This window comes from Lactuca virosa, chromosome 5 (genome assembly GCF_052849685.1).
Source record: "Lactuca virosa cultivar CGN04683 chromosome 5, Lactuca_virosa_CGN04683_v6, whole genome shotgun sequence".
Taxonomy (NCBI): Eukaryota; Viridiplantae; Streptophyta; class Magnoliopsida; order Asterales; family Asteraceae; genus Lactuca; species Lactuca virosa.
The window spans coordinates 304,163,310-304,182,831 of NC_136430.1; the positions used below are offsets into that span (position 1 = coordinate 304,163,310).

At 31.2% G+C, this 19,522-nt stretch overlaps 1 protein-coding gene across 1 annotated transcript; it reads left to right on the plus strand.

The window, feature by feature from the left end:
• Positions 1 to 7,695: 7,695 nt before the first annotated feature.
• On the plus strand, positions 7,696 to 8,307 carry LOC145113009 (uncharacterized). Its single transcript, XM_079049119.1, has 2 exons — positions 7,696 to 7,976; positions 8,034 to 8,307. The coding sequence occupies exons 1-2, from the start codon at positions 7,696 to 7,698 to the stop codon at positions 8,305 to 8,307; spliced, it is 555 nt and encodes a 184-aa protein (XP_078905245.1).
• Positions 8,308 to 19,522: the final 11,215 nt, after the last annotated feature.

Here is a 19,522-nt window from a genome sequence, read left to right on the forward strand (position 1 = left end):
TAATATTTTGCCTTCCTAGATTGTTTGATTGGTTGTTTTGAGTTTTAAATTTGTAATTTCTCAACCAACATATCATTGTGATTATTTACTTGTAATGTAAAATTTTGCTTGTAACTATATTAATTATAGATTAGCTAAGGAATATGTATTAGTATAATAAATGTAACGAGATATTTATCTCAATTAAATAACATTAGAAGTTATCTATCAAAACTCTTTTGATTATAACAAACCATCATTACAATATATTTATCTCTGTTAAGTAACATTAGAATTTATCTATCAAGGAGTGTACTAAAATGTTTGTGTAAATACCTTTTATTAAATGATGTATCAAGGGGTGTATATGAAACTCTCAATGCCTTTTAAAAGTACGCAGATTAATTGTTGTAGGTCCCAAAACCCTTGAAGATTCGTTAATTTATACAAACCAGAATGAACAATAGAAGAACAAAGGATTATCACAAAGATATCTTTCACTGGGAAATGTTGTCACGAATAGAAGGAGGTGCACAAAGCGGTTGACACAAAGCGACGAACAAAGCGATTACACACAACAATTATTATGGTTTGACCTCATTACAAGAATATATACTAAACTATTCTAGAGAATCCCTTCAATCAAGGGATTGATCCTAATCTATTAAATGTAAATCCCCACATAAAGGGATTGTATCTAATCCAAATATAAATATATATGATATTTAAGGAACATATTATATAAGATCTTCATAATACATAGTCACCAAGTAAATCCAATCAGTTCCATATTCGGACATCAACACTAGCATATCGGACACTGATGGGAGCATCAACATCAGCGTCAGGGAGATCAACTTCAGCTTCAGCATCATCATCAGGGAGTCGATCACACACTGATCTGCTTCATCTTTAGCTAAGTAACCATCAGCTTCTGGACATCAATGTATCACCTGATCAGTGTGTCATCAATGTAAGAACATCAGCGTCTGGACACACTAATCAGTCTTCAGTGAATGCTCTTCATGCCTTTGGTGCTGATAATGTCTTTAGGGTCTTTTGCTCATAAGGGGATGATCTTCACTCTTCGACATATAAACATCCATCAACATATCCACATATTTAACTAACTAAATAAAACTCTAACAAATCAGCTTATCCAAGTGTATTATTTACACTTGCTTAGACAAGACTGACTGTCTACAATGAGCAGATAAACTATAACTATCATGTCTACATTTTGCATCATAAAATCTATACAAATAAGTGAGCCAACAACTGTCAATGAGAGTACAAAATGAGTGTACTAAAGTTTCCAAATAAGATATTGCAAGATCTATGAAATTCTTTTTAATCAAAAGCAACAATTAGTTCCTAACTTTCTAATTTTTAATAGTTCCTATTGGATATGCCAATGGGATATATATATATATATATATATATATATATATATATATATAATATTTAATGGCAAGCACCAATAGTAACTGCATAATAATTTTTTCACAACTTCCTAAAAAAAACCATTGTGGGTCATGCTTAGCTCGACCCTTACCCGTTTACTAGTATACACCCTCAAAACACATACACATACACACACATACACACACACACACATATATATATATATATATATATATATATATATATATATATATATATATATATAACACATACAAAGAGAGAGAGAGAGAGAGAGAGAGTCTGCTTTAATAAATAGCTAACAAAAAACAATGAAGCAAAGAACCAATCGTGAGCATCATAATTTAAAAGATTGATAGTAAAAGGTGATGACATATTTTAATTAGTTGGATGCACATTTAGAAGATTATACCAAAAAAATCCACCTATTTTTTTGTTTATTTTTTTATTTCTAAGCTTTATTAAATATAAAAAAACTAATATACCAAACTTTATAGTTCTTTGTCATCTATCAATAAAGATTCATATCAAAATATAAATTTTTTTCTTTTTTTTACATTGATCTCATTGATACTCATATTGTGAATTTGAATTGTATATTATAAATTTTTTTTATTAAAAATATGAAATTTACTTTATGTTTCAACATCTTCATCATTCACAAATTAATTTAATAAGACTCATAAATGATTTTAATTATATTCACACTTGAATTTAAATAAATACTCACATTTATATATGTATCGAATTAGATTTTCTGTTTTGCAATTTATATTATTTCGAAGTTTTGATTAGTCATGAAATAGTTTGTGAGATTCACAAAGTAAATTTATCTCAAATTCATATGAAAATTTTCTTAGATCCACACATATCAATATCATATAACCAAATTCTAAATGACAACAATTTAATTATATAGAATTCAAATTTACACTGTAAATCTAAACGAATCGTAAGGTTAAAAAACTATTTCTTTTATATATCAATATGGATATGTATTGATTGGAGACAAAAAGTATGAATTTTAGTATAATTAGTTTGCTTTTAATAAAAACAATGTCTAGCACTTAAATAATGAAAAAAAACTTGATTTTTTTTGCTATCAACTAATGCACGCATGTTCAATTAATAAATATATAACCTTCATTTTTTGTTGTAGAACATTTGTTTTCCGAAACTTATGATTTTTCAAAATAATAAAGATATTTAGGTGGATTTTTTCTTGTTTTATTTTGGTTCTTTATTGGACTTTCTCAACTTCCCCCCCCCCCCCCCCCCATTCTCTCTCTCTCTCTCTATATATATATATATATATATCCTCCTTAATAAATGAAAATAATTTTGTCACATGTCACTTTCTCATTAACTTGGACACATGTCATTTTTTGGTATTTTTGAATAAATATTTTTTCCATTTGTCATTTTCTCAATTTTTTTATCTTTTCTTAATTAACACATCATATTTACATCTCAATTAATAATTGCCTTAATTAAAAATAACCAATAAATTACAATATTATTATTCATATAATATTTAATATGTTTTCTTTTAAATTCAAATTTTAAATTTCAAATCCAAACAAATTTTTGTTTAACCCTTCATATTTAATTTTTTTGTTTTATCCAACCCTATAACATATGGGCCTTACAACTAGTATATATATATATGCTTAGGTTATTCTATTCTATCTAATTATTGTGCGGACATCGTATGCTATGAGAATGATAAAGAAAATATGTTGTTTGATAATATAAATACGTTCAATCTTACATAACTATTGTCATTATCATACAATCTCACTAATTAAATCGTCTATAAGGTTATTATACACTTATTATTATTATTCTCATTTCTGTCAGAATGTTTGTCAGAATGTTTATTGGGTCATATTTTGTCAGAATTAAAATGAGTGAAAAACGATGTATGAGAACAAAAATAAATAATAATTAGCGAGAATGCATGAAAATGATGATATTTTTGTAAAGTTGAACGTATTCGCATTGCTAAACAACTTATTCTCTTAGTAATTCTCATAGCATATGATATCTGCACAATAATTAATTAGAATACCTGAACCTAGTTCTATATATATATATATATATATATATATATATATATATATATATATATATATATATATATATATATATATATATATATATATATAACACGTATCACTTGATCATTGGTTCCAACATATGTTGTCGTAATTATATATTTTCTGTTGAATATATATATATATATATATATATATATATATATATATATATATATATATATATATATATGATCTAATGAGAAACCAATTGCATGTTTTTAGTGAAAGAAAGTAATTAATTACTAGATAATACCAAAATAAGATGAGTTAAAAAGAAATGTCCGAAAAAAATATTTCGATAATTCATTTTTTTAGTGACTCAAGGATGATTATTTTTTGGACAATTTTAATGAATAATCCAAAAAATACATCTTTGGAATGTTTTTTTGGGAGATTTTATTTATTTATTATATGAATTGAATCATTTATGATTAAGCTTTTTAGTTATTCCAAAAACATGCATTTATTTCATTTCTCATAATGTTTCAAGTAATTTTTTCAAACACACACATATATATATATATATATATATATATATATATATATATATATATATATATATATATATATATATATATATTCCAGAAAGTGGATTTGGAATAAAAGAAATTGAAATTTTTTATAAAATATTACAAGTGCCAAAATTCAAATAATAATACAAAAAATAATACTATCTATCTAGAGATGAAAATGACAAGGCTTTGTTTTCAAATCTAATGAATCGCTTGAATCGCTAGTATCTTTAAGATTGTCTTTTCCCCCTCGTATTTGAACTTATAAAGTTACTTAATGTATTATAGTTTAAACTTATTAATTAATATGACTTTATTATAACTTTACGTAGGATTTTTTATATAACATTTTATTAAAATGATGTAGGCATGGTATAATATACTATATAAAAATACTATATTTTAGTTTTTCTACTATTAAGTCTTATTTTAAACTGTGTAACGTAAACAGAAAAAACAAAAAATTATTTTGACATGTAATTTATTAAAGATAAAAGTCCGAGTCTTAAAGAAGCAAACAAAAACAGAATAGTGGCCACTAAAGAAAAACGAGTTTGTCTTCAATATGTAATCGAATTCACTTAAAAAAAAATAATAGCTTAAACTATAACAATAACGACACAAAGGGAAAAACATGTACTCTGTAAATCGTAATAGTTTGATCGATGGTTAACATATATAAATTCCTAGATGACATTGATTTTGAAGATAAAAATTATATATAATTTGAATATTATTTTAAATTATTTAAGTTTAATACAATCGAAAGACAGGTACATTATTGTTTTGGTAACATATATTTATTTTTATTATTAGTAATAATTTATAATCAAGTACAAAATTAACTAAAAATATAAAAACTTACACTATAAACATTTGGGTAACTTCTATTCGTTAGCTTCATTATGGAATGATTCTTTAAAATTTAAATTGTTCTGCCCTACTCTATTTATTGGTGAAATATCGCTTTCTAAATAAATTGAAACCTAAGGGCCAATGGCCTAGCGGTATGGTGTGACCATCTCATATGAGAGGTCAGGGGTTCAAGTCTCGGTGGAGACATAGGTGGTTATTTAGGAGTAGATTAGTTAGTTTGCCGTTTAAAAAAAAAATAATAAATAAATTGAAAAAGAAAAATATATATTTGAATAATATCACGAATTTTTCTACTTTTAGGAATTTAATTTCATAGACTGGTACCATTTTCCACTATATATGATTCCAACCTTATTCATTACCATTTCAGATTATATGTTTGTTATCAGCATATAGAAAATTGTCATGTTTGATACGGACATATATTATATTTGAAAATGCTGTATTTTTTTATTATAATTTTATTTTAGTGAACATATTTCTAAAATTAACGTATGTGTCAGTCATTTTATTAATTTATAATAAAAACATAACCAAATACCTAAAATAAAATCGACTTCTTGGTAATTGAGTTGGTATCACTCGTCATAGATACTTATAAAGCTAACATTTTTCCTTGAACCTTATGCATTTGAAACCCCCATAAAAATTTGCAAACACCTCATGCATTTGAAACCTCCTATTTTAATGAATACCACTCAAAAGTCTCTTAATAATGATTAACAATTCAAAGGTTTTATAACTTATATAATATATTTAATAAACAATTAATGGATACTCTACTATAAAAAGGTCAATCTTTTGAGTAGACACACATATACAAATCACATACAAAATTCACAAAGAAAACAAGTTTAAAGTTTTTTGTGTTGGTTTGAAGGCTTTGAACAATTTTTCGAGCCATGTTATTATGTTGAAGTTTTTAATTTGTAAGTTTGTTATATACAAATTCTTTTTTATATTTTCTTGATTTAAGTATTCTTTTAAGAATATCATTGTATGTTGTGGTTGAAATTTTAATGTAAATTAGATTAGATTCATGTTATCGATCATATGTTATGGAAGATGATATATATAATATTTAATTAACTATTGTATACATGTTTGTATGTTCATGTTGCTTCAAAACAATAATTAATTAAAAATCATGGATATGTCATATTATCCATATTATCCATGTAAGCCTTTTATAAAATACAAATTGTCTATCTTATCACTTTATATTTTAGTATATGTTTAACATTTTAATTATAACAATAAGTGTTTTTTAAAAATTTCTTTCACTTATTAATAATAACAAGTGGTTTTAAAATTAATAAGCAATAATTATAAATAATAAAATCAAATTACATGGATATGTCATATTGTCCATGCAAGTCTCTTTTGAAATGCAAATTGTCTATCTTATCACTTTATTATTTAGTGTATGTTTCACATTTTAATAATAATATTAAGTGCTTCTTAAAAGTCTTCTTTAACTTATTATTAATAATAAGTGGTTTAAAACTAATGAATAACAGTTTTAAATGATAATAACATCAAATTATAAATTACATTTAGCTATAAATAAATAGTATTTTAAATGAACATCATTATTGAAATTAAAAAATGATCGGCATAAGTAAAAATATAATTAATCAATAATAATAATTGTTAAAAACAACACTAAATAGATAATTATATTTAATTCTATTAATGAGGAATATGGATTGATGTCAATGAATATTATTGTTCAAAATAATAGAGATTATATATATATATATATATATATATATATATATATATATATATATATATATATATATTAGTGTAAAAATATTACCTCAAAGTTAATGTCAATAACATAACCATTTTAAACATATATTTTTCAATATTTTAACAATATATTTTTAATCTTCGCTGCGCAACGCGCGGGAATTCGTCTAGTTTTATTATAATTATATGCTCCCCTTAGACGCAAAATTTTAGACGAGACGGTATGGTTCGTATTTTGCTCGTTATCGGTGACGTGGACGGCCTTAACGCCGTCGTAACGGGAGAACACCCCCCCTACTCGTTGCATCTCGTCACGTTACATTTCGTGCTCGTTACCACCGGGTGAAACGGGCAAATATTCAACCGTTTTTTATTTCAAACCGTTTGACTACGGTCAATTTAATAAAAAAAAAATTTAAAATTAATTATTCTTTTACTATATAAATACCTATTATCTAAACAATTTTATACACATAACTTCTCTCTTTCTCTCTATATAATCTCAATTATCTTCAAAAAAAATTATGGATCCTTTCGACTCGTCCGATGATTCCGATGATGATATATTCTTCAGGAGATGTATCATTATTACACTAACGAGCTGCTACAACGCGGGAGCATAATACTTAATACTAAGGATTCCCCGCGGTTTTTCATGCAGATTTGAGACCCAACCCCGCTACTAACAAGACGTACGATGTTAAACAGAAACCGCGAGGAATGACACGAGCATCTATATCGCGATTACTTTGCAGATAATTGTGTATACGTGGAGAATGACTTCAAAAGAAGATTTTGTTTGAGTAGGAATGTGTTCCTACGGATCGCCAACGCCTTGGAAAGCCCGTATCGCTTGTTTACTATACTTTTATACAAAATAAATACAAATGTATTACATGTTTCTTTTTAATTTTACAACAAATGTACTATATTATTAAACTATAGTTAATTTATGTTTAAGTATGAATTTTTTTCAATTGAGATATGATGCTAGAGGTAGACGAGAGTTTACAACGTTGCAGAAATGTGTTGCGACCATTCGTTTGATGGCTATGGGGGAGTCACTCGACACCATGAACGACTATATGAGAATGTCTGAAAGAACCGCAGGGGAGAGTTTGTATACATTGTCAAGGGGTGTTGTTGAAACATTTGGAGACGTGTATGTGCGGAAACCTTCATTGCATGATTTGCAAGAATTGTATGTGGCGCATGAAGAATGCCATGAGTTTCCTGGAATGATCGGAAGCATTAATTGTACACACTGGAAATGGAAAAATTATCCGGTAGCAAGGAGAGGGCAATACGCAAGTGGTCATCACGGATCACTTTCGTTGGTTTTAGAGGCTGTTACTTCTTAAGATTTATGGATTTGGCATGTATTTTTTAGGGTTGCGGGTTCCAACAACGACGTCAACGTTCTTGGTCAGTCGCCAATATTCGACGATCTTTTGAATGGAAAGGCACTGGATGCTCCTTTCACGGTGAATGGAAACGAATACAAATATGAGTATTACCTTACAGATGGAATATATCCTCAGTATTCCACATTCGTGAAGGCATTCTGCCACCCGGTTGAAGAACGAGACAACTTTTTTAAGAGAAGACAAGAAGGAGCATGTAAGGATGTGGAACGTGCTTTTGGAGTGCTGAAGGCAAAGTAGCATATAGTTGAACATACATCACGACCATTGGATTTAGAAACTCTACGATATATCATGTATGCATGTATCATGATGCATAACATGGTAGTAGAAGATAAAGGACAGAATATTGCACACTATATCCCAACGGAACCCATACACGTTCAGTTTCAACCAGGAACAGCAGAGTATTTGCATCAAGTCGTTGACATTCAGGACGCAAATAAACACAGACAACTTCGAGAGGACTTGGCGGATTATATCTTCTATGGTAACAATAACGATAACGAATAGCGTTTAGTTTTTAAAAATATGTTTTTTTTAACGAATGGCGTTGTATTTTTTTTTTTTTTTGAATTTGGATGTTATGTGTAATTTAATTTCTATGTTATTTTTAATTTTTAAAAATTATTTTTATTATATGTTATTTATAATTTATTATGTTATATTTAAAAATATCTGTTTAAATTAAAAAAAAAGACATTGAAAAAAAAATAAAAAAAAATTATAAAATCGGAAAAAGTTGGTGTTATAACAAGATGTAACATGATGACTATTTTCCCACTTGGTGTTATAACACCATTGGTGATGTGGCATGTGAAGTGACATTAAAATGGTATTATGATTAGTTGCCAACACCGATGTTCTTACAAAAAGGTTTAAAATTCAAACTTACATACACAAAATATTGATAGTAAAGTGTAATTTACCTTTAAAGTCATAGACGATAGAATAGGTTCGGACTTCAGCGTGAGTCGATCATCGGTGCGGCTTATACTTTTATTTATTTATTTATTTATTTTGAAACAACAAATATATTGAAACAAGGCCCAGCCTAGCAAGAAGCTAGGGGGACAAATACATATTACACATTACAGAATAATTAAATGAGTTATAGAGAACTAAAGGGGTAGTGCAACCATTATTCCCACTTACAGTTTCCCAATTTACCCCTGTGTTTTAACCAAAAGAATACCATCGATTTGACATATTCCGTCCCTTTAACTGGATTAGTAAACACTTGTTGGAACAACCTTTCATTTCTATATTTCCATACACTCCAAAGAAGACCGTAGCATATTGTTGTGAACCTCTTACTCATCTTCGGACTTCCACCCCATGTAGCTGCAAAACTTAGAAGGACTTCCACACTGTTGAGGGATGTTTGTTGCACACCACACCAAGTGAAAATCTGATCTCTGATCATGCACGCATACGGACACCCAACTAGTAAATGATCAGTGCATTCAATACCATCAATGGAGGAACTGCACAAAACGATTTTAAGTTAATAATTAACAAAAAGCCTCATGCCCTTATGGGTTTCTGTTTGCTTTTATAAAACGATTTTGGTATTTGGTGGAAACATGTGTAATTAACTTGGTGAAGCAATTTTGAGATTCAAGCGTCGTATTGAAAGGTTATAATATTTCCGTTATGACTCTTATCATTAAAGTCGATGACCGAAATTTGTCAAAGATTAAAGCCCCATTACCTTCACAAAGTTGCCAATATAAATTATTGGTAAAACTATTACCTAATCACTCATGTAAATTTATCGGTGACATATCAATTCGAAGAAATCGACCTTCATCAAATCCTTGACATACCTTTAATGTTAAAGGAAATTGTTGGTTGGCACAAGAAGCATAAAAACTAGATTATCGTTTTTAAAGTTGATATTGAAAGCACACAAGACTCGTTAGGTACTTGTTATTTCTCCATTTTTCGCATGTTGTTGAGAGAAGAACTTAATGATGAAAGATTATGTTGCAGAATATAATTTAATCATAATGGATCTTGATCAGCTCAACAATAATTTAAGATGCGAAATGGTAAGACAGTTATAAAGAAATATAAGAACAAAAGTTACAAAATAAACATAAAACAAGTAAATAAATATTTATTTGAATCTTAACCAAGCATGCTTGCAAGCTTGAAGTTAATAAGCGATGAAAAACATAAACAAAAGTGGATAAAGAGATTTGTATTTCAGATAAAATTTCGATTACAAGATATGACCTTGACACACTTTTGAGCATTACCAAAACCCTTTATTTATAGGAAAGTAAAATACAATAAATAGACCAGACCATGCTAAGGTATGCCGTATTGACGACCATGCTTCCTACGCTTTGACTGACATAATCTATCTAAGAGATATGGTCTAATAAAGTAGCAAAAGGTACTTCCTCTTTTGGCTAACAAAACGACAAAGGGACTTGGGAGCTTCGCATCAACTTCTCAATATGATCTTCGCATCACCACATAAAACACTTAGCCATTTTTTCTTAGCTGTCCAGGGTCACTTCATGTTTCAACAATTTTCCACTAAACGACCTAGCAACTAACTTCTTCACTTGATAAGTTTGAGAAATTTGATCAAAATCTTCAAAAACTTCCTCACTGCTAAGACCCATTCAGTTCTCTGTCTTACTGCATCCTTCCTTTTGTCTGTATTGCAGTTTGATTTATCCACAACATTCATAAATCCTTCTAGTTGACCATTTGAGCATCTATGGAATGAAGATAGATGAAGAATGTTCTTTTTTGTACACTTTCCCAGGCGAAAGATTATTCCATGTTCTGTAAAGTTTGTAGCTCCACACTTCAACTCTTGAATTCCTTAAGTTACTATCATAGCAGGCTCAAGTGGATGCATGTCCACATGGTTGGGGAGCATTGGCTGAACTTCGATATCGATGGATGCGAAGTCACAAACAAGTGACTTGAGAAAATGAAAATCCATGGAATAAGTTGGCTTGAAGTTGTGGTGCCTCTCAATCTTTTGACTAGTTATCCTCGCAATGAAAAATATTTCTTCTGGGTTCATGTTGATGAATTCTACTTGGGTTCGATCATACTCTACACCATTACACATAAGATTGTATTGATAGAAATGAGCTCTCATGAAGGATCTATGTTTATAGGTCTTCGCATATTGAGGTATTTCACTCGAAAAAACTTCATTCACACCTCTTCCATGTTTGTTTGTGAAATTTACACGTACGATTGAAGTCGAGTGGAAGTCTTCTGGTCTTAGAAAACGAATGATCAAGATCGTCAAAAACCTTGAAAAAGTTGTCATTAGGAGAAAGAGGGATGTCTCAGTAAGTGTTGTAATTTGGAGATACGTATGAGAGATGAGACACATAATCTTCATCAACTAATCAACGAATTGGATAGACCCATGATTAAATAAGGGTTCCATCCATGAAAATATCTACATAATACTTCCCAAAAATATCTTCTTGGACTTCACATATCTCCAGTCTCTTTTCGTCTATTTGGTAGTAGGAGATTCCTCTTCTTTTATAGAAGAATAGAAACTTTCTTCTCCTTCGGTGGTCTTGGTTTTTATAGGAGGGAGAGTGGAAATTTACCTGACTTTGTTTTTGTGGTGGGTAGCTAGTATGAGTGTTTTCATCAGGTCCTTCTGTCCCTGAGTTAAAGGGAGAAGTCTTCGCGGGGGATTTATTGGTATGTGGTGGAGGAATTGGAGTTTCAACATTAACATTTCACCAGCTTCATTCCATATAGCTTTTCCCCATATTGAGGTAGAAGACCCTACCTTCTCCTTAAACTGACTTCTCTTCAAACCATTATTACTTTGGCGAAGGAGATTTGAGTTTTGACATTGACTTGGGTGGTAGTGAGAAGAGTTGGATCAGAAAGATGGTTGATGATGTCCTCTGATAGCTTGTGAATCTTTTGAATGGTTTTAGAAGGAACACTCATTAATGGAGCTGCTTTAGTTAGGACTTGCAAGAGAAGATGATTAGATTTCTTCAAGTCCTTGATTTCGTGTTGTAGTTCATTTTACACCGTTTCGTAAGCTCTATGGCATTCAGTTATCAGCTCTCCCATTTCTTTTGTGAAGATCTTCATGTTATCATCTATCTTCGTTCTCACAACCCTCATTCCTTGTACAATGTCTTCACATTGTTTGATCATTTCACCTTGATCTTTCAATCTTGACTCATCTAACTCCTTTATCCCTTCTTGGATGCACAAAAGTACACATTGATCCACTATTTTCTCCATATCTTCAAATCTAGAGACCATGTTAACAAGCAAGTTAAGTTCAGAGGATACCACATACTGCTCCTGTGGTGGTGGTTTAGTGGATACAACAACCAATATTTTATCAACCTTTTCATTTAGGTGCATGATTTCTACCCGGGACACCAATTGCTTCATCTTCTTTTTCTTCTATGCAAGGGGAGGAATTTGGTTTTTATTGGTGGAATGATGAGAGGCGAAGGACTCTTTTTCAGAGAGAAAAATGTGTACTTCATTTTCATGGATGTGCCCGTAGTCACTAAAATCAAGACCAAACAATGGATCATCGCTGATTTGAAGCTCTTCTCCATTGAATCCTTCATTGCTTGGTTCAGTATTGATACCTCTGGCCTGGGTTGCTTGACCTTCATTGGCTTGTTTCATCACATTCTCCATCATTTCCATCCAATCTTGAGACTTCTGGATAAAATCAAGTATATTCACATTCATTATAATGGATGTCAGGTATTGATCCATCTTGTCTTCGGCTTCTTTGGATTTTGCATTCATCTCTTGAACAAAAGTTGATTTTGCTTTTCTCTCTCACAAAGCCTTCTTGAAGTTCTCAAATTGTACAACCTCTTCTGTGGTCTTGGTTTTGTACTTGGACCAACTATCACGTGAAACATTATTCTCACCAGTAACCACTAGGGTGTTCCCCAGGTTCACAGATCCTCCACACCGACGCGCTCCCTATGGATAAATCGTTTTTCTTTAATGTAGAGTAAATATGATTTTTCAGGAATTTCGCGGTCTCCTTGGTCTAAAACGAATTTTGGCCTTAGTCCTATTGTGGGTAGGGTCTCTGAAAAAGGACCATGCAGTGCATTGAGTGTATGTGTTTTGAAGAAAGAGGACATGACCTCAGGGGAAACGAATTATACATGCTTTCTCATAGAGAACATAGGAGTTTTATCAACATCAAGGCTCATTTCAAACATATGATTGGGATTCTTTTCCATTCTTCGGTGAAACAGGTGCACCTCCTACACCCGAGTGGTTATATGGGGTTCTTTTGGATGATACAACATCAGATCCAATGCCCTTCGGAGCATTTTGAAAAGCTCTAGTGCCTAGTGTGGGTCACTTTTTGGCTTGGTGGGATGGGGATTTCAACTTCCTTTTCGTAAAAACATTTTGTGATTTAGAATCACTCGACTCACTAGATGGAACACTCTTCGCTTTCTTGGGGGTTGGGTTCTTCTTCGCAATAGTTTTCTAACGTTTAGGTCTATCCTCGTTATCAGACTTGTTTGCTACCTTATTAATGGGGTTTGGTGAGGTGGAATGATATGGCTCTACATCATTTGAATCCCAAAGATGGTTTATGACAACATCGAATGTCATGTCTAAACCTTGTAGAATGGCTACATGGAATTTTCTAACAGGTACAAAAGAAGTTTGATCCTTGGGAAGATAGTAACTTTTAATTGTGGGAAGAGTTAAAAGATCAAGATCATCATGACAAAGACTCTAGCTTCGTTATGGAGATCCCTACTTTATAGTGCCCAAAACCTCACATATGTAACTTTTATGAGGCCTTCGGGAAGAGTCTCTTTCCTAATTTACTACACACATTCTTGCTATAGGATCGTCCCCATATCCACTTGTTCACCAGTAAACATACTCCAAAGAATATCAGGAAGCAGTTTACTCATTTGTTATGTTCCTCCTGTTCTTCCAGATAAGCATCAAATGATGTGTTGACATACAAACTGCCAGACTGTAGGAATTTTTCTTTTACAGAAATCAGCAACACCGTTGAGTTTGGTATGATACCCCATCTTGTATAAAACCCTAAAAACTTCATCATTGGAGGCGTTTTTTAATTCAGTAAATGCAGGTGCTCTAAGAGGAGATGCATTTACAAACATCTCCTTTGTGAGTACACCAATGGAATCATTTACCAATAAAAAAAACTAACTTCATTCAAATCGTCCTCGGGATGATATGAAAAGTGATGGGTTTTACATGAAATAACGCGGATAAATCCTTAACACTTAAGGGTACATGAAACCTTTTAGATCTATACCATAACACTACTGAATTAACATTATATTGAACAACAAGAAAACTATGAACCCTAGGTATTTTTCGAAAAACATAAACAAGTTAGGGTTTACATACATTTTGTAAATAACTAATCAAAAAACTTCTTGAAACACTTTTGGAAGTAAGCACCACAAGTGTCATGCCTCTAATGGTTCACACCAAAACCCTAGCAACCAAGGTCACTTGAAGAGATAGAGGAGAGAGATCAGAATTTCGGCTATCCTTAGGTCTAGAAGACATGGCCGAGATTTCTAGGTATAGGGATCCTTATATAGCGCAACTTGGAAACCTTAGATAACCCTAAAAGGAATAAAATAATATTATTTCATTTTGCTAATTATCTAACTTCCTAATTATCCTCCAAGGATAATTCTAGAAACCCTAGACCCTCCTAAAACTGGCCAAGGCTATAGGAAGGTTCTGGAATGCTTCTTGTTCAACTATTAGACAATTACACTTTAACCCCTGTACTTTTAATTAATCAAATTAACCCCAAATTTAATTCCAATTAACTTCTGATTAATTCTTAATTAAATGATAATATTTCGAACTAATATATTATTCTCATAATATATTAACAAATCATTTATTTTGATTTCTATCTAATTTATTAATCATATAATAAATTAATAAATCAGTCACTCTCTCTCTAAAAGTTTTCCTATTCAGTTACTAGGTTTGAGGGCAACCCAAAAGGATTGTGCTACCATCAATTCAAGTATATACCAATTATAGTAATGGGCTTAGACACCTAATCCAACAGTCTCCCACTTGGATAAGTCTATAACTATAATTGCCAATAAACGTCTAAATCGATCATCAAATTGTAGCTTCCAAAAGTCGTTGTCGAACTCTGACCCAGTCAGTTATGTGTCCTAAGATAAGTGATCAAATATTCCTTCGTTCTACAAGATATTGTATGGACACGAGACATGAATTGAAATCAATATCATTGTCCAAAATTCCGTTCCTTGATTTTCCGATTTATGATGACTAAATTCAGGCTGCTAATTAACACATCAATTTAGTCCGGGCTCGGCCAAGCACTTCAGATGTCGATATCAAATCATCGAGGGGCCCAAAGATATCGCTTTTCCCATTAAGGAAAAAGGAACGAATAAACTTTGACTCGTATGCTTGTAAATTTTACTCACCAAATCGCATATGACACTACGTTTTGTAACATTAAGTTACTGATGCGTTTTCGCAATACCAATGTACAAATGACTTGTAAATTACACAACTCATATATCTTAGTTTTAAGTAATATAAGATATTATCGTCTCAACATTACTTGTGATAGAATCCATGAAGTAATTCTCTAAGTGTGGGTTTATCCAATACTCAAAATCTCCATTTTTCTAAGTACTCATGAACATTGTAGCAACCATTGCAATGCCTAATCTCCATAGACAATCTACAATTCAATTCATGACAGTCTTATTTTATTACTTACTTCCAAATGTATGAGTGACTGTGGAATTTTGAATAATCAAATTATTCAGGAAGTAAAACATGCGAAGTGAAACACAATAATAAACCAATTAACTATGGTCTCAAAACTATTGAATATAAAAAAACTCTTATTATTTAATCACCATAACAATTAAGACTTTATACATTGTATAATGTTTTGAGTAATCAACTAACCACTTGAATTAAGCATCATTCATGTCATGCTATGAACATGCATAATATGTCTCTCTATGGTCCTTCCTTTGTGAACATATTGACTGGACACTATTCCAATGATGCTCGTTTCACAATGCCAAATTCTCGTCACTGTCTAAAATGAATTGGAATTCTAAGCTCACATGCATTGACCTTCTATGATGTCGAGGCTTCAAAGTCACAGAGACTAAGCCAATGATATTACATAATATTCCATTGGAACTTTGTTACTAGAAACAATTCCAAAGTAATGGAGGTTCTAATTCAAGGTACACTCCTTGAACACTTTTCTTGCATTAAAGTTTCCAATTGACATGTAGACTCAATAATAAACTCCCTTTATGGAAACTTTTCCATATGCTCATATGAGCATCAATTTTGACCAATAATCATCTCAATCTAAAACATGTCACTATGGTCTTTCCAAACTATACCATACTTCCAACTGTACATAAGCAACCAATCTTCAGTAAACCTCAAAATGCTCTTGACAGTTGTTTAACAACTTTAGTCATACAAAATTCTAGTTCCTTTTCTCTCACAATGCTCTGCACATTTGAAGAAAAATAGAATAATTAGAATGAATGAATATTATAGCATATGTAATTGATCCTATATCCTAAGCATATGGGATTCAATTCATTACGTCTCACATAAGGATTTGATATATGTTTTGTCTCTTGCTATAATATTTCCATATATCGAATTTCCTATGTTGAACCATTTCCACACGATATTCATATATGTTTTTGACTAAGTTCTATTAAAACCTACAATCTAAACTTTTGGATTTGAAAATGAAGTATGAGTTGCCCTCTCCCTCAAGTCTGTCATAGCGAAAGAATTTCCAAACTTTGCAATCAACAAATTGAAAAACTTTTTTCTTATGAACAGTATTGTCAACAAACAATACTAACATAACAATTATGCTCCCACTAGCTTTGACATGTACCCAGAAATCAATTGGACTTCTAGAAATCAATACTTTTGACTTTCTTACTGAAATACAGATTTCTGTTATGCAATGCTTCGATAAGTCTTCAACTAGACTTCTTAGGCTCATACACCTTCATTGGATAGCATATTTGTGTTTAAACCCTTTCAAAACTTGCATATATATATATATATATATATATGTATGTATATATATATATATATATATATATATATATATATATATATATATATATGTGTGTGTGTGTGTGTGTGTCATGAAAGTTCAAACAACTTCTTGCCATTTCTCAAAATTCGAAATATGAAGAGGGATGTCATAATCACATTATGAATTTAAGAATGCAATTAACACAACCACTAACCATGTTGACCTTTATCAGATCTTTAAAATCTACTAGCGAAAGTGTTTCCTCATAATTATTCTCATGAATTAGAGTGAAACCTTTTTCCACCTAGATTTTATGGTGTATATATTGCCATCCATGTGAATCTATCATTTCCAACCTACAATCATAAGATATGGTTTAGGACCAAACCAAATTCAAATTTAGCTTTACTTTCATGGATTGAATTGCACAATTCTAAATTTCTTGCCCTCTGGTAGCTCAAGGGCATACCAGTGCTTCCGTGTTGTTAAGCAGCTCACCCATATTGATCAATGTACTTTCACTGACCAACATGATTTGCTTTTTGCAGTCAAATAAGAACCATAGAACTCATAAGCATTGCCAACTCAACTGGAAGGTGCATATAAACAAGAATATGACAACTGAACAATATAAGTTATCAACCTCAGGTCGTGTGCTAGTGATAACTAAAAGGTTTATTGTTGACTGACTCATGAAACTCTCAAGATCAATAAGACTCCCACTGAATTCTTGACATATGACTTTTTTTTTCTTTTTCTCAAGGAACATTCCTTGATGAAAAAAACAACTATTCAAAAGTTCATGTGGATTCCAGACATGAAAACACTTCACAGAATAGGTCTTAATTTATCCTTTGTTTCTCGATTAACAAAAACATCACAGCTCCAATTCTATATGTGCTAGAGTAAGGAAACATATTTACTTCATATATTTCAAGATATTTTCAACCTTCTTAGTCAGAAATGACTGTCAATATACGATTTATAGTAACTAGAGTATCACTCTAAGAATTTATTAGAAACGAAGTATGATTAATCTCTTGATCTAACTAGTTCAACAACTTCTGATTCCTGTTCTTAGTCATACAATTATACTAAGATGTTCTTCGAGGAGTCAATTGTGATATAGTTCCACAATCAGTAAGATGATCACAAAACATGATAGTAAAGTACTCTCCTTTCCTTTCAGATTCGAGAAACTTTTATCTTTCTGGCTGATAGATTCTTCTTATTCATTCTGCTACTCTTTGAATCTTTTCAAAGTTACAGAATTATGCTTAGTCTTATAAACACAACCATATTTACTAAACCATCAATAAATCATGACGAATAGAGTTATCATCCTTTGTAGTGGATCTGAATAGTCCATATCAACATGTACTAGATCCATTAGTCCTTCTCTTGACTCACACGAACAGGTGATCAATGAACTAGTCCTTCTCTTGACTCACACGAACAGGTGATCAATGAACTAGTCATAATTTTCTAATGAACAAGATTCTCATACACTATACAATGCAAATTGTACAACACCAAGTATCTGTCAAGTTGGTGATGAGATTTCTTTTCTCTTGGTCAATTATGAAATTACCACAAGCGATATTATAAGAATCAAATCCATAATTAATATTGTTATTATTAGAAATGTAACCAACACTTTCATAAAATTCATTGCAAGGAAATGTATAAAATGAGGCAACCAAATAAACCAAAATTTCACTATTATTGAAAATAAACAAAAATAGGAACTTGTCCTTACAAAGCATAAAATGAAAAACTGCATTTCTAGAAATCTTCGAAGAGTAATAGCAATTTATTAAATTATCCTAACTTCTTATTAGCAACTCCAAAATCCAATCATCGAACCGTGTAACCGAAGTCCATTTCCTTGATCAGCTTTAGCACACTCTACTTAAGCTTCCTTCTTTCTCTTAGATCCTGCGATAACATCAAAATATGATCATCACATAATGTATTAAGAGTCTATTAATATGAATTTGTTACAATAATGTATGTACCTGAAGTAGAGTCACACAACTTGACTTCACTATCTCTGAGATCTTTCAGGTATTTTGGGCAGCTTCGCAACCAATGTCCCTTCAATTAGCAATAGAAACATATGGACTCCTTAGGGTTAACACATGGAACTATCTCATAACTAGCCTTTCTCTTTATCATACGATCAAATAGTTTGACCTTGGCAGATACCTTTCCATTGGGAAGAGAAATCTATTTTGGACCACCATTACCGCCATTATCAATGTCCATGGAAACATTAGAATTAGACCCTTTAAGCACTTCTGCTTCAGATATGCTCTTAAGCATTTCTGCTTCAGATACAATCAACAG

Excerpts from the sequence above, each read along its gene's own strand:
- LOC145113009 (XM_079049119.1), top strand. The coding sequence starts at position 7,696 with ATGGGGGAGTCACTCGACACCATGAACGACTATATGAGAATGTCTGAA. Across the intron at positions 7,977-8,033 it reads GGTCATCACGGATCACTTTC|GGTTGCGGGTTCCAACAACG; the intron begins GTTGGTTTTAGA and ends TGTATTTTTTAG.